At 34.4% G+C, this 17566-nt stretch overlaps 1 protein-coding gene across 3 annotated transcripts in view; it reads right to left on the bottom strand.

The window, feature by feature from the left end:
- The window catches only part of ERGIC2 (ERGIC and golgi 2), a 47157-nt gene that overhangs the window by 8412 nt on the left and 21179 nt on the right, over positions 1-17566 (bottom strand). For all 3 annotated transcript variants that reach the window (NM_001243932.1, XM_005655651.4, XM_085024546.1), the window contains 5 exon segments: positions 958-1056; positions 1862-1917; positions 4190-4285; positions 5373-5474; positions 16105-16145. In NM_001243932.1, the coding sequence (NP_001230861.1) occupies positions 958-1056; positions 1862-1917; positions 4190-4285; positions 5373-5474; positions 16105-16145 (394 nt within the window).

Raw genomic sequence — 17566 nt, 5'->3', positions numbered from 1 at the left:
ATATCGTACAATTTGAATACTTAAGAAGAAAGGCAACCAAAAAGCTTCAGGATACCTGCTTGTAGATACCTGCTACAAATTTAAGAAAGTAATCCTTCTGTATTTGGCTAAGTTGAAATTTTAAATGGAATAGAATGGTTAAAATAAACAATATAAGGCACCTATACTACGTCTCACTGTGTTAATAACAAACCATTCTAGAATAACTCTAATTTTATGATGTTTACAAAATTCTCCCAGAGAAGTTTCTAAAATGGTAAACACAGTACACATTTTAGAACTCTGAACCTATACAAAGAAGAAAACTCTTCTTATAATGTTCAAATTTGTCTTTGTTCTTATTCTTTGTTGAATATGAAAAAGCAGTTTCATATTAATACATTAACCTTTCATACATTTACAGAGCTTTTAAAGGCTGCTCCTTCTCCTGCTTACTTTTGACTAATTTCTTATTCAGTTCCATAGCTCATTTTTTTAACATTAAAGATTTATCCGTTACCATGACAAATTCTCTCCACACACATCTCCACTTAAAGGTTATATCAACCACTTAAACTACTTAATCCATTTTATGTGTTATGAAGGGGTTAAGAAGAGGACTATTTAAAATGTATTATTAGTGGGAGTTCCCTCATGGCTCAGTGGTTAACAAACCTGACTAGCATTCATGAGGATGTGGGTTCAATTCCTGGCCTCACTCAGTGAGTTAAGGATCCAGTGTTGCCATGAGCCGTAGTATAGGTTGCAAACGTGGCTCAGATTCCACGTTGCTGTGGCTATATGTAGGCCGGCAGCTACAACTCCAATTGGACCCCTAGCCTGGGAACTTCTATATGCCGTGGGTGGGGCCCTAAAAGGCCAAAAAAAAAAAAAAAAAAAAAAAAAAGTACTAATAGTAAACTTTATAAAAATAAATTGCCTACATGCAAATTCCAACAGTAATTATTAACTACTTACGATCTAATGCAATTTTTTCAGTTCCATCTAAAGGATTAATAATTCCTGGAACAAGCTCTCCAAAAGACAAATGATCTATTCTGTGAGAAAAGTTGTAAGCTAAGAGGCAAAAAGTAAAACCAATTAGGTTGAGAAAGTAAATTATTCTAACTATATGTTACAGATTAGTTCACATTCTTACCTATTCTCAAATGAAAATTAACTAAAATCTGCTGGCATAATATTATTTAAAACCACATTATTTTAAGAAAAAAATGCGTACCAATATGCAGGAAATAAGTGTATACACGTAAGTAAATTCTGATAAAATGCTACACCTCAAATTTAATAATTATATACATATTAACGTCTAAGAAATAATATTACATCTCATCTTGATAACAAAAAAAATTAGTCTTTCCTAGTCCAAATCATCATATAGAAACAGGATTGTGTTGTTAGAAGACCTGGGATGATATGCATGAAATCAGTCAAATATATTTTAAATAAACACCATTGCTAAATGTGACCAAAATTATCTTTTAAGGAGTTCATTACTTGTCTTTGTTCTCTAAAGCAGACTTTAAAAACTAAGTTTTATGACAATCATTACATGAAACTAACTTGAATACTTTATATATGTGTGTGTAAATGTCAGTATTTAAATTTATATATTGAAACAAACTTTAAATGTATTCTCTTATGTGTAAAACTTCTGTGCTATAACTAAACAGAAATACAGGTGGCTTAAAAATAAGAGAAAACGGATTCAAGTCAGTAACTTGAATCATTTATTTTCTCCTTTAGATATCTTCTTTCAAAATAGCCTGCTTCCACTTGTACCTGCACTGAAAATTTTAAAATACACTTTTTTTTTTTTGCAAGGACATCATCTTCACAGAAAAAAATTTCAGAAACTGCTTACAGTCATGGTTGACAAGTGCTGCCAAGTGTGCATGACCTCGGGGATGTGGAATTGCCCTGAAAGGAGGAAAAAAAAGATTAACAACATTTTAAATATATAACTAAAATCAGAAAGGAGATCTTTCCTAAGTTATATAATTTTCTTAATATACAATAACATAATAATACACTTGGCCTACAATTTAAGTAGGTAAGTCTTTGGTCTCAGTAAAGCAATAAACTAGGGGTTGGCAAATGTTTTCTGTAAAGAGCCAGGCAGTAAATATTTTAGGTTTTGCTGGCCAAAATGCAAAACTGAAGATATTATGTAGTTACATAAGAAGAGAGAAAACAAAATTTCACAAATTTATTAATAAATTCAAAATGAATAGCAGCAATTGAGTACTTTCTTTTGAATCCAAGTATTTTCACTGGGAGATAATATTCTGCTTAAACAAGGTTTAGAATTGATATTCCTGGAGTTCCCGTCGTGGCGCAGTGGTTAACGAATCCGACTAGGAACCATAAGGTTGCGGGTTCGGTCCCTGCCCTTGCTCAGTGGGTTAACGATCTGGCGTTGCCGTGAGCTGTGGTGTAGGTCGCAGACGCGGCTCGGATCCCGCGTTGCTGTGGCTCTGGCGTAGGCCGGTGGCTACAGCTCCGATTCAACCCCTAGCCTGGGAACCTCCATATGCCGCGGGAGCGGCCCAAGAAATAGCAACAACAGCAACAACAACAACAGACAGACAAAAGACAAAAAAAAAAAAAAAAGAATTGATATTCCTTATTTTCAAAATCCCAGATCGAATAAGGGTAAGCTACAAACCAAATGCTTTTCCATTTGGCCTCTCTTATGAGGTATCACATGAAGAGAGAAGTGAAATAGAGGACAAAGGCCAAAATATAGAGGTTCATACAATATTTATCAAAGTTTCCCTGTTTCAGTTAGTTTTGGAGTAGGATGTTGTTTGTATCCAGCAGTGCAATAAAATTTTGTTAAATTTCTTTGAGCCAACTAGTATTTGTTGACTATATGATCCCAAGAAATTCTAAGATTCTCATCTATACACTGGGAATGGAGAGAGTGGGTTCTGACAATAATATCAAATAAAACATGAGTGTTAAGAAGAATGGGACAACAAAGACAAAGCAAATGCTTGATGTGGTCACTGTAAACACTGAAATAATTTTGCACAGAAGTCTAATGCTATCTCTGTATATTTAAAAAATCTCCAGCCATACTCTTTCTTGCTTTATGGCTTTTTCCTCAGCCTGGATGCCATTCTCTCTTTTGTATATAAAATTCCTAATCACCCATTAATGTTCAAAGGTTTCCCTCAGTAAAGCTCCACTGACTTGCAGAGTAGGTCAAGTACCATAATATATAGTTTCTTATCAGCTATAATTTTCTTTCATAGCTTAAACACAGCTGTAATGAAGTAACTCAACTGTTTAAAGTTCAGATTCCTCTCATAGAATGTCAGCATCATAAGGGCAAAAACCCCTTTTCTTTTTTCAGTTTCATCTTTAGTATCTAGCATGGTACTTTGCACATAACAAATACTCCAAAAGTGTCTTTTACAATGAAAAATTGTTGAACTCTGCAATTCTAGCAAGAAGGAAGGGAGGGAAGGAAAGAGGCAAAGAAAGAGGGAGGAGATAGAGAATCCATTTCTTCACTTGGAAATTTGCCAAATGTTTATTATATGCAGTTTCTGTGCTGGGTTCTGCTCATGAAGGTATGTGGTCTGATATTCTTCCATAAGTATTACCTAATTTAACTTTATCCTAGACACTAGTTTCTAACTACACTACTTATCTCAGGTGTGGTGTAGGCTGGCAGCTACAGCTCAGATTAGACCCCTAGCCTGGGAACCTCCATATGCCATGGGAGCGGCCTGAAAAGGCAAAAAGACCAAAAAAAAAAAAAAAAAAAAAAAAAAAAAAAACCAAAAAACTTATCTCAGGGATTTAGATTTTGATGAGGATAACCAAAAAGAAAAACAAAACTAAAACCTAATACCATCCAACAAAACAGCTTAATGAAATGTCCAGGAAAACTGGCTACTAAAATATGGCAGGTTGAAAGTTAATTCACATTTACCTACAGCTCACATTCTTTAATATATAAAATATGATATGACTTTTCCTTTTGAAGTAGTAGTTTTTAACATTAGTAGTCTTCTCTATCCTGAGGTCAAAGGCCTAAATATCAGTCTGAAGACATCAAGAATACACATTTCAAGCAGTCATTTAATGGTTAGTTATATGTAATTTCATTAGTGAAGAATTTCCTTTTAACCAAACTGCCAACTTGTCTAAAGTATTTTCGGAAGTGAAAAGAACATACTTGCCCACAGTTATGTGAAAATTCCCTGCTACTTTATTGACATACAGATGACCATGAATTCTGCAAGCATCTGGAGGCTGTGATGAATCATCCTCCCTGTACAACAAGAGATGCTACTGTGACTTACAGCACATTCAATATAGTCACTATCTTCTGGTGAGGAAATTTTGTAGAGGAGAAAGAAATCCCTTAAGATCAACTTTTAGGTAATGTTCTAAATGTCAAAGTAGAATAGCAATTTTTTGAAGTCTACACATTTATTTTAAAAAATACATGTACAAAATGGAAAAAATTACATAATTACTATATATATGTATATTTAAATTATACAAATTTAAAATTCCATGGTTCTTCATATTTAAACAAAAGACTAAGTCCAATGAGGGAAGAAAGATTAAAAGAATTATTAGTCCAATAAAGATATACTTTCATCATCTGGCACTTTAAAGGATAGGAAGAGACGGGAAAAACAATGTGAGATGGGGAGAGCATGCGACTTAATTTCAAATAGACAATTACTAAGCAAATGTAAAATATCTGTATGATTTTAAATTTATTTTTATACCATTTCCAAATATCAGCTCTTATAATCTATGAAAGAGAAAAAAAGTAAAATAAAACATGGAATTCCTAACAAAGCATATACAATCTCATAATGGTAAATTCCATTATTTCATTTTAAAAGAAAGCATCATACAATTTTATAGAAGGTATATCATATATACATAAAAGAGAAAAATTAAATGAAAATGAAAAATATTATTTGTGATAACCCTGATCAATATCGCAGGCTATAGATTTAAGGATAGAAAAGATTTATTCATCATACAGAAACATGAGATTCAGAGAATTAAACCAATACTAAAATTATATCGCTGCAAATTCTTAATGGTTGCACATTTAAAATATACATCTTGGAGTTCCCACCATGGCTCAGTGGTTAACGAATCCAACTAGGAACCATGAGGTTGCAGGTTTGATCCCTGGCCTCACTCAGTGGGTTAAGGATCCGGCATTGCCGTGAGCTGAGGTATAGGTTGCAGACACAGCTCAGATCCTGCGTTGCTGTGGCTGTGGTGTAGGCCAGCAGCTACAGCTCCAATTAGACCCCTAGCCTGGGAATCTCCATATATCATAGGAGTGGCCCTAGAAAAAGGCAAAAAAAAAAAAATACACATCTTACCTTGGTGGAAGTGCTGTTGATGCACTTTTAAAAGCACTTTTAAATATCACATCTTGAAGTGAATGTTCTTCTTGCAGTCTACTCTGAATTCGCTGCAGCATCCTACATATAAAACAAATAGTAGTTTAGAAACGCAGTAAGACAGAGAGAAAGCCAACACTATTTTAAAAACAAAAATGGGTAGCTGACATACCTAAGCCATTAAGTATTATTACAGAACTTCACTGTAAAATAAAGTACAAAGTTTTCTTGGTCATTTCCTTGAAAGTAAAGAAAAACTGGGGTAGTGTGGTTAGAGGCCCAACAGCTGGGCTTTTTAAGCCTTCCTGGTTCCATCTATAACAGATGTAAAACCGGGGTTACCAAGAAGGAGCTTCTGTTTACCTGAATATCGAAATTCATCTATCATGCATAGATAGAGCAATCACAAAATTCTTAGTTTTTGTCAAGCATTGACTATAGTGTTATAGACACAAAGAATGAGACAAATAAGGAACCACATAACAGACTTGAAGAACTTAAAGCAGGAGATTACTAAGGTAAAAATCCACCAGGCCACACTGACATTTAATATCACCAGATATCCGCCTGTTCCAAAGTAATCCAAATTTTATTCTATGACATGACCTTTCTAAAGAAAATAATATATTCTACCTACAGTTTTTAAAAAGAATATCGCATAGAAGGTATAGAATTACAGAGAACAAAGTACACATTTGAGTACCCATGCTTAGATTTTCTTTTTAAATATACTTAGCCACAAAAAACACATTAGATGCTGGAAGATTTTTTTTTTACAAAATTCTTATGTTTACAATAACTTATGAAATTACCTATTCTGAACCAAATCAAGAATATATTTCCCTTTAATATTTCTACTATTTTCAGCAATATATCTGTATCTTTAAATACAATCCTATTTTACCTTCAAGTCTATATTTTTAAACAATTAACATCCAAAGTTCTGTGCATCAGAGTTTAACTTTAGCAGAACAGGAGTTCCTGTCATGGCACAGAGAAAATGAATCTGACTAGGAACTATGAGGTTGCGGGTTCAATCCCGGGCCTCGCTCAGTGGGTTAAGGATCTGGTGTTGCTGTGATCTGTGGTGTAGGTTGCAGATGCGGCTTGGATCCCGAGTTGCTGTGGCTGTGCTGTGGCTGTAGCTGTAGTTCTGATACGACCCCTAGCCTGGGACCCTTGATATACCACAGGTGCAGTCCTAAAAAGCAAAAATAAAATAAATAAATAAATTTACCAGAACAAAATTTATACCCAGAGGGGAAGGAGGAATGAACAGATAAAACACAGAGGATTTTTAGGGCAGTAAAACTACAGGTTCTATAATAGTTGGTACATGTCATTATGGATTTGTTAAAACTCACATCGTATATGATACCAAGAGTGAAGAGGTGATACTGATGTGTCCATTGTGATGCACAAATCATAAGAAATGTACCCACTCCAACATGCGATGTTGATAATGGTAGAGATTGTAGATGAGTTGTAGGGGATATTTGCGACTTATGTACTTTTTACTCAATTTTGCTATGAACCTAAAACCACTCTCAAAAAGGCTTTAAAGATATATATAAATAACTTGAAAAAAAGATAAATATAGAAAGGAAGAGAAAGCAAATGTAAATCAGTTAATACTTCATATCCCATCACAATGATACAATAAACATTTTCTAAAAGTACAAGAGAGAGATAAAGAGAGATAATGATACAATAAACATTTTCTAAAAGTACAAGAGAGAGATAAAGTACAAGAGTACCACCTTCTAAGAACACTGTGTAAAACACTGCAATATAAAATAACATGTCATTTTTATACCACAAATTCGGTAGAAATAAAAAGCAGTAATCAAGAAGGCTATATCCAGAGTTTGAGATTTTACTACTATAGGGAAGAGATTCATTGGAATTCTAAATATTTCAAAAAAGCATAATAATTGAAAGAAAAATATCATCAAGTAAATTCAACATGTAAGGAACATTTTGGTATGCACATTATTCAGGTTGTTTGGCTTTGGTCTATTCAAGAGTATTTGTTTAAAAGCAGAACATTGTAATCTAGGAAGCTACAAGAAGCTAGATCCCATCTTCAGAATTATATGTACAAAGACTTAAAATCTTTAGATCTAATGCTAGCAAAAACTGAAACCTTCGTGTTTTTGTATGTCCTGTTCTTCCAGAGTTCAACTTCTAGTGCTGGGCAGAGGGAAAAGAGTTTGATGATACAAAACTGTGTGTGTGTGTATAACTTCTGCCTTAAATATACCAATAAATATTCAAGCTTATATATGAAGTAGAAAACTCTTACTATGGTAGAAAACATATAATTTTAATAGTAAAAATGCAATCTCTTCTCTCACATATTACTAGTCTTGACAATGAATGAAATTCCAGACAAAAGACTTCTCACTTTAATATTTCTGGATTAAAGTAATGTATTTCATCTCTGGATGGCTCTCTAATAAAAGAACTAAAAGTCCAGAGACACCTAATATTTAGTACCTTTGTTCAACTACATTCATTTCAAATTTAAAGACTGCCCCAAATGGCGAAAGTGAAAATTAAAAGAAAAGCATTCTTGAAATGTACATAGGGATTAGAGAGAAAAAAATCAAAAACGAAAAATGGGTAAAAAAAATTTTTTGTAATAATCTAAAATTAGGCATTGTCTTTTTAAAGCACAAAACGTAGCCTACACTACAAAGACAAAATGGTAAAGTAGAAGAACTAGAGCTCACCTCTCTCAGTCTCTCCCAGCAGGGGACAGACACCATAACGAACAAAACTATGATCTTGCAATCTGCAGAACTAAGCCTATAAAAAACACAGGTTAGAACCTACCCTGGGACCAGCTGGTCCCTGGCCCCTGGGTGATGAAAGGGGAGTGTACTGCTGGGACACACAACATCCTCTAGAGAAGGCCAATTCTCCAAGATGGAAAAACATAACTAAGCTACTATATATATAAGAACACAAATAGAAATTTAAACAAAATGAGATGATAATGAAGTATGTTCCAGACAAATAAAGAAGACAAAAGCCCCAGAACAACTAAGTGAAGTGGATAAAGGCAAACTACCCAAGAAAGATTTCTGAGTAATGATCATAAAGATAATCAAAGAACTCAAGAGAGGAGGAAGACATTACAAGAAGTTTTTTTAAACAAAGATTTAGGAAAAAATAAAGAACAATCAGAGTTGAAGAATATAGTAACTGATATGAAAAATATACTAGAAGGAATCAATAGCTGAATAAATGAGGCAGAAGAATGAATAAGTGAGCTGGAGGACAGAGTGATGAAAATCAAAGCCTCAGAAAATAATAAAGAAAAAAGAAAGGAGGAAAACTTAAAAGGCCACTGGAATAATGTCAAATGTACCAACATTTGCATTAGAGTGGTCCCAGAAGGAGATGAGAAAAAGAGATAAAGGGCCTGAGAAGATATTTGAAGAAATAATAGCTGAAAATTTCCCTAACATGGGAAAGGAAGCAATCACACAAGTCCAGGCACCACAGAGAGTACCTTACCGGAACAACCCAAGGAGGAACACACTAAAGCACATATAATTGAACTGACAAAAACTAAATATAAAAAGAAAATGTTAGAAGCAATGAGGGGAAAAACAACAAATAACATACAATGGAAGCCCTATAAAGTTATGACCTGATTTTTCAGCAGAAACTCTGTTGGCCAGAAGGGAGCAGCATGGTATATATAAAGTGATGAAAGGGGGAAAACCTATAACCAAGAATATCCTACCCAGCAAGTCTCTACATCAGATGCGAAGGAGAAAGGAAATGCTTTACAGACAAGCAAAAGAAAAAAGAATTTAATACCATCAAATCAGCTTTACAACAAATGCTAAGGGACTTCTCTAGGCGGAAAAAAAAAAAAAGAGCCTCATGTAGAGACAAGAAAATTATGAAATGAGAAAGCTCATCAGTAAAGGAAAACATACAGTAAAGGTAGAATATCATCCACATGTAAGTATGATATCCAAACCAATAATCATGAGGGGGGAAAAGTATAAAAGCAAGATATTTGAAATTAAAGGATCAGAAACTTAATCATGAATACACATACACACAGATAGATATATCAAAACCTCGTGGTAACTGCACACCAAAATTCTGTAACAGATATACACCATGTATATGCTGTCTACAAGAAACCCACTTCAGATCTAAGGATGCATATAGATGGAAAGTAACAGGATGGGAAAAGGTATTGCATACAAATGGAAATTAAAAGAAAACTGGAGTAGCTATACTCTTATCAGCAAAATAGATTTTAAAATAAAGACTGTCACAAGAGACAAAGTAGAACACTACAGGGAGTTCCTTGACGGCTCAGCAGGCTAAGGATCTGGCTTTATCACTGCTGTGACTCGGTTCACTGCTGTAACATAGTTTCAATCTCTTCTGCATGTCACAAGTGAAGCAAGGAAGGAAAAAAAAAAAAGACACTAACATAATGATCAAAGCATCAAAGAAGTATAACAATTTTAAATATGTATGTGCTCAACATAAGAACACCTCAACATACAAAGCAAATGTTAGCAGACATAAAAGGAGAAACTGACAGTAACAATAAGTGTAGGGAACTTTAGCACCTCCTTTACATCAATGAACAGATCATCCAGACAGAAAATCAATAAAGAAATATGAAGCCTTAAATGGTAAATTACACCAGATGGGCTTAGTCAACATTTACAGGGCATTCTATCTGAAAGCAGCAGAATATATACACACTCTTTTCAACTCCACATGGAATTTCCTCTATGATGGATCACATGCTAAGCCACAAAGCAAGCCATGCTAAATTAAAGAAAACTGAAATTGTTTCAAAAAACTTTTCCAATTACAGTGATATGAGAATATAAACCAACTACAAGGGAAAAAATGCGAAAAACACAAATGGGAGAGGCTAAAAAATCCTACTAATCAACCCATGGATCACCAAAGAAGTCAAAAAAGAAATAAAAAAATACCTAGAGACAAATGAAAATGAAAACACAGTAATCCAAAACCCATAGGATGGAGTTGCCATCATGGCTCAGCAGTAATGAACCCAACTAGTATCCATGAAGATGTGGGTTCAATCCCTGGCCTCCTTCATCAGATTAAGGACCTGCATTGCTGTGAGCTGTCATGTAGGTTGCAGGTGTGGCTCAGATCCTGTGTTGCTGTGGGTATGGTATAGGCCAGCAGCTATAGCTCTGATTTGACCCCTGGCCTGGGAACTTTCGTATGCTGTGGGTTTGACTCTAAAAAGCAAAAGCAAAACAAAAAACAAAAAATGAAACTTATGGATGCAGCAAAAGCTGTTCTAAGAGGGAAATTTATAGCAATACAAGCTTACCTCAAGAAAAAAGAAAAATCTGAAATAAATAACAGCAACTCAAGAAAGAAGAAGAAAAAAAAAAAAGATCCAAAGTAGTAGAAAGAAATAAATCATAAAGATCAGAGCAGAAATGAAAGAGAAACTAAAAAAAAAAAAAAAAAAAAAAAGAAAAGATGAATGAAACAAAAAGATAGTTCTTTGAAAAGATAAACCAAATTGATAAATCTTTAGCCAGACTCATCAAGAAAGGAGAGATCCCAAATCAATAAAATTAGAAATGAAAAAGAAGTTACTATCATAAGGAAACAGATACCAATAAAATGGACAATCTAGAAGAAATGGACAAATTCTTAGAAAGGTACAATCTGCCAAGGTTGAACAAAGAATAACTACGAAATATGAACAGACCAATAGAAGCACTTAAATTGAATCTGTGATTTAAAAACTCTCAACAACAAAGGTCCAAGACCAGAGAGCTTCACAGGTGAATTCTACCAAGCATTTAGAGAGGAGTTAACACCTATCCTGAAACTATTCCAAAAAACTGTAGAGCAATACTTCCAAACTCATTTTATGAGGCATCACTCTGATACCAAAACCAGATGAAGATATCACACACACAAAAAAAAATTACAAGACAGTATCACCAACAAACATAAATGAAAAAATCCTCAATGAAATAATAGCAAACCAACTCCAACAATAAATTAAAAAGATCAAATACCATGATCAAGTGAGATTTATCCCAGGGATGCAAGGATTTTTCAGTATCTGCAAATCAAGCAGTGTGATACACCACATAACAAATTAAAGAATAAACACCATAACATCCATAAACACCATAACAACCATAAACATCCCAAGAGCTTCAGAAAAAGCTTTATTTATTTAATTTTGTTTTAATTTTATGGTCATGCCTGCAGCATGTGAAAGTTCCCTGGTAAGAGACTAAATCTGAGCCGCAGCTGCAACCTATGTCACAGGTGTGGCAATGCCAGATCCATTAACCCATTGCACCAGGCCAGGGATCAAAACTGTGCCTTCACAGCAATCTAAGCTGCTGCAATCAGATTCTTAACCCACTTGTCACAGTTGGAAGCCCCAGAAAAAGCCTTTGACAAAATTCAACATCTATTTACGATAAACAGTCTCCAGAAAGTGGGCATAAAGGGAACCTACTTCAACAAAATAAAGGCCATTTATGACAAATGCATAGCTAAAATCATACATAATAGTGAAAGGCTGAAAGCATTTCAGAAAAGATCAGGAACAAGACAAAGATGTCCACTCTCACCATCTTTATTCAACATAGTTTTGGAAGTCCTAGCCACGGTAATCTAAGAAGAAATGAAAGTAATCCAAATTGTAAAAGAAGAAGTGAAAATGTCACTGTTTGTAAATGACATGATACTAGATATATAATATCCTAAAGACACTACCAGAAAACTACTAGAGCTCATCAATGAATTTGGTAAAGCTGCAGGATACAAAATGAATACACAGAAACCTCTTGCATACACTAACAACAAAAGGTCAGAAAGAGAAATTGAGGAAACAATCCCATATACAATTGCATCAGAAAGAATAAAAGAACTAGGTATAAATCTACCTAAGGAGGCAAAAGAACTATACCCTGAAAACTATAAGATACTGATGAAAGAAATCAAATATTACACAAACAGAAAGCTATACCAAGTTCTTGGATTGAAAGAATTAATACTGTCAAAATGACTATACTACCCAAGGCCTTCTACAGATTCCATGCAATCCCTATCAAGCTAAAAATGGCATTTTTCACAGAACTAGAACAAAAAAAATTTTTAATTTGTCAGGAAACACAAAAGACCCCAAATAACCAAAATGATCTTTTTTGGCCACACCCACAGCATATGGAACTTCCTGGATCAGGAATGGGACCCATGCCACGGAAGTGACCCAAGCCACCTCACTGACAATGTCGGATCCATAACCAGCTGAGCCACCAGGGAACTCTAGCCAAAGCAACCTTGAAAGGAATCAGGCTCCCTGACTTCAGTCTCTACTACAAAGCTACAGTGATCAAACTAGTATGGTACTGGAACAAAAACAGAAATATGCATCAGTGGAACAAGATAAAAAGCCCAGAAATAAACCCACGCACCTATGATCAATTAATCTACAACAAAGGAGCAAGAATATACAATGGAGAAAAGACCGCTTCTTCAATAAGTGATGTTGGGAAAAATGGACAGCTACATGTAAAAGAATGAAATCAGAACATTCCCTAAAACCACAAGCAAAAATAAACTCAAAATGGATTAAAAACCTAAATGTAAGACCAAATACCATAAAACTACTAGAGAAAATCAGGCAGAACACTCTCTGACATAAATCACAGCAATATCTTTTTGGATCACTTCATAGAGTAATGGAAATAAAAACAAAAATAAATTAAATGGGACCTAACTAAACTTAAAAGCTTTTGCACAGCAAAGAAAACCATAAACAAAATGAAAAGACAACCTACAGAATGGAAGAAAATATTTGCAAAAGATGCAACTGGCAAGTGAGCAATCTCCAAAATAGACAAACATCTCATGTAGCTTTATATTCAAAAAACAATTCAATCAAAAAATGGACAGATCTAAATAGACATTTCTCCAAAGAAGACAGACAGACCTCCAAAAAGCAAATGAAAAGATGCTCAACATCACCATTTCAAGTCAAAATGACAATGAGCTATCTATTCACACAGGTCAGAATGGTCATCCTGAAAAAGTCTACAAACAATACATGCTGGAGAGGATGTAGAGAAAAGGGACCCCTCCTACACTGTTGGTAGGAAGGTAAACTGGTGCAGCCACCATAAAGAACAGTACGGAGGTTCCTTAAAAAGTGAAAAACAGGAGTCCCTGTTGTGGCTCAGTGGGTTAAGAACCTGAAATTGTATCCGTGCAGATGCAGGTTTGATCCCTGGCATTGCTGAGTGGGTTAAGAATTCAGCGTTGCCACAAGCTAGTGTAGATCGCAAATGCAACCTGGATCCCACATTGCTGTGGCTGTGGTGTAAGGCCCAGCTGTAACTTCAATTCAACCCCTAGCACAGAAACTTTCATAAGCCTCAGGAGCAACCCTAAAAGGAAAAGAAAAAAAAAGCTAAAAATAGAGCTACAACATGATCCTGCAATTCTGCTCCTGGGGATATATCCAGAGAAAACCTAATTTGAAAAGATACATGCACTCCACTGTTCAAAGTAGCACTATTTACAACAGCCAAGATATGTAAGCAACATACGGACAGATGAATGGATAAAGAAGATGTGGTATATTTATACAATGCAATACTACTCAGCCATAAAAATGATGAAATAATGCCATCTGTAGCAACATGGATGGACTGAAGAGATTATCATACTAAATGAAGCCAGAGAAAGACAAATATCATATGACATCACTTACATGTGTAATCTAAAAAAAAAGGATACCAATAAACTTATTTACAAAACAGAAATACTCATAGACAAAAAAACAAACTTATAGTTACCAAAGGAGTTGGAGAAAGAAGGATAAATTAGGAGACTGGGATTAAAATGTGCACATTACTATATATAAATTAAACAATAATGTATTGTATATACAGCACAAGGAATTATGTATTTTATAATAACCTATAATGTAAGAGAATATAAAGGAAGAAAAAATACATATACATTAATGTATGACTGTATCCCTTTGCTCTATACCTAAAACAATAAAAATTTTTTAAAAAAGCATAACCTATAAGCAAAAACAGAGTAGAGGTACAGTAACCATTTACAACAAAGAAATAATATCTTTAATACACAAAGGATTCTTTAAGAAAAAACCCAAAACCAAGCAAAACGTGCACAGGGCATGATCAAACAGTTTCACACACATAAAAATATAACAGGAAAAAAAAAATCCACAGATTCATCAAGAAATGCTAACTAAAACAAGTGCAATACCAGTTTTTACCTATCAAATTAAGAAAAATTTTAAAAGTCTGATTATACCCTGTGTAGCTGGGGTTGTCCAGAAACAAGTGCTTTCATATAGTTTTGGAGTATATGAAACTATTTCAGAAATATCTGGCATTACCTATCAAAAATATTTTTTCAATTTTACTAAGATATAAGTGATATGCCACACTGTATAAGGTGTACAACATATGATTTGACAGATGGACATACTGTGAAATGATTACCATAATAAGTTCAGTTAACAACCACCAACCTCACCATTACAAAGTTTCTTTCCCTGTGATAAGAACTTATAGAAATACTGAATATCCTCTACAAGGGAAATTCTATTCTAGAAACTTTATATATGCATAGGTACACATACACATAAATTCACACAAGCACATAAGGAATATATTTATACATGCACACAAGGAATTAGATTCAAGAATTTTCATTAAGCATGTTTTTAATATTAGGATCCTGCAAGCAATCTAAATGCCCATTGATAAGGATCCAATTAAATGAATTAGTTTATCCATAAAATGTACCATATGTACTAAAGCGAGATGTCCAGGAGTTCCCATTGTGGCGCAGTGGTTAACGAATCCAACTAGGAACCATGAGGTTGTGGGTTTGATCCTTGGCCTTGCTCAGTGGGTTACGGATCTGGTGTTGCCATGAGCTGTGGTGAAGATCACAGATGTGGCTCAGATCCGATTAGACCCCTAGCCTGGGAACCTCCATATGCCACAGGAAGCGGCCCTAGAAAAGGCAAAAAGATAAAAAAAGAAAAAGAAAAGAAAAGAAAATGATGAGGAAGCTTTTACTTTATATTCTTTATATTCATATTTGATCATATATTGCTTTTAAAAATTTTTAAATGGTACAATTTTATTTTATTTTATTTTTTGTCTTTTGTATTTTTAGGGTCACAGCTGCGGCATATGGCGGTTCCTAGGTTAGGGGTCAAATCGGAGCAGTAGCCTCCTGGCCTACACCACAGCCACAGCAAGGCAGGATCCGAGGTAGGTCTGCAACCTACACTACAGCTCACGGCAACGCCAGATCCTGAACCCACTGAGCAGGCCAGGGATCAAACCCGTGTCCTCATGGATACTAGTCGGGTTCATTAACACTGAGAAAGGACAGGAACTTCGTAAATAGTACAATTTTAAAAGAAAATTAAATATATTTATGATTCAAAGTGCATTAGAGAAAAGGTTATATGACTTTCCTAGGTTCTGATAAAAATTTTTTAAATTGCAAAGATCATATTATATACTAAATTCTGCTAATAGTTCATCCAAAGAAATGCCTAGAGAAATGTTAATCTATCAACAATTTACAGTAGACAAAATAAAGCATGATCTAGATTTCTAGGGACCACAATACTTTATTTTCTTATTACCTCTGCCACTCTTTTTGCTGTGGTGAAAGATCAAATATTGCCTGAAATAAAGGAAAACATAATCACTAAGTACAGTCAAATTCTCTTGGCTTTTATATCATAATTTTTAAAAATTTTCTTTGAGCAAGGAACAAACTTAAAGTGCCATTAAAAACAAGTATTCATAATTTACATTTAATCTTTCATAAGTCAAACTCAAAATCTTAAGTGATACTTTTATTCAAAAATAGCACAAAGAAATTTTACTAATTGCAAATATTTTTCTGTTATCTACATTTATAGGAATGGATTCAATGCAATCTATCATATGCACAAAATGGTATCTTGGGACTTAAAATCATTTAAATAATGCCAGCATAGAACTTAGGTATTTCTAAAAATAAAAAAACGAAAAAGACATTAGCTAAAATATATATGCAAGCATCCAAAGCCCATATTCTTGCCAGAAAAATACCATGATATAATCAATCACTTTTGAAATGAGCTAAACAATGGCACTGGATTTCCCAAACTACTAATCAAAAAAGAATAGTTCAAGAAATTTTATCACTATGCTGTTTCCTTAGCATTCTCTAAAAAATTTTAGAGGGTAAGTTCAAGATAATTACCTCCTCACAATTTAAAATAATTAAATTCTCATAATGGCTAAAGAAATAGAAAAATGAGGACACAAACTACAACATTTTAAAACATTTTAAATTAACATCCACTTATTGGAAATCTTCAAGAATTTATGTAAAGCACATATAAGGAAAACTAAATTGAGAAGAGAGCCCAACACATAGTTTATTTCATGGGATGGAAAAGTCCACGTAAGCAGCAAGTAAATCCCCAATGCTGAGTAACAGAGAAAACAGGTGATAAAAGGCAAGACACTTGAGGAAAAGACAGGCTCCATCCCAAGAACACTCTTAGGAGTTCAACCAAGTGCCAGAGACCACATCACACAGGGCATTCCACAGCAGTGTTAGTCACAGCTTATATGAGGCCTGGACAGTATTCTAAATAAGCAAAAATACTGCCACAGCTAGTTGCCAATGAGGACAGTCACACCAGTCAGTCAAAGAAAAAGAGAATTAACCTAGCTATATTTAACCTGTCAAAACAAACATAGAAAAAAGGAAATTTGGGGTATTCTGGTGAGCCACTCTGCCACCCTGAGCTCAACGTGACTTCCTCCTTTCTTTTCAAAAGCACCTGAAGTTCTAATTTTACTTCAAAGAAACAAAGCATATCTAAATTATACATCCATTTCCTTTCATCTAGTTCTGAAAAAAAAAGTGTGAGTGGGGAAGGGGGTGGGAACTGTCTATTTCAACTCTCAATCACTTAATTTGCCACTTATTTCTGCATCCTAAAGTTAAACAAGAAAATAGATATGTATACAGGTAGGCAGGTAGATAGATAAGAAGATTCATTAATTTGAAAGTGGTCAGTCTCAGGTACAAGATTTAATTTTCCT

Source organism: Sus scrofa, chromosome 5 (genome assembly GCF_054392235.1).
Source record: "Sus scrofa isolate SSC_HxYL_T2T_F1_AM1 chromosome 5, Sscrofa_HxYL_maternal_Yorkshire_Landrace_v2.0, whole genome shotgun sequence".
NCBI lineage: Eukaryota > Metazoa > Chordata > Mammalia > Artiodactyla > Suidae > Sus > Sus scrofa.
The sequence above is the reverse complement of the archived record's forward strand: the minus strand, read 5'-3'. Positions and strand labels throughout refer to the sequence as shown.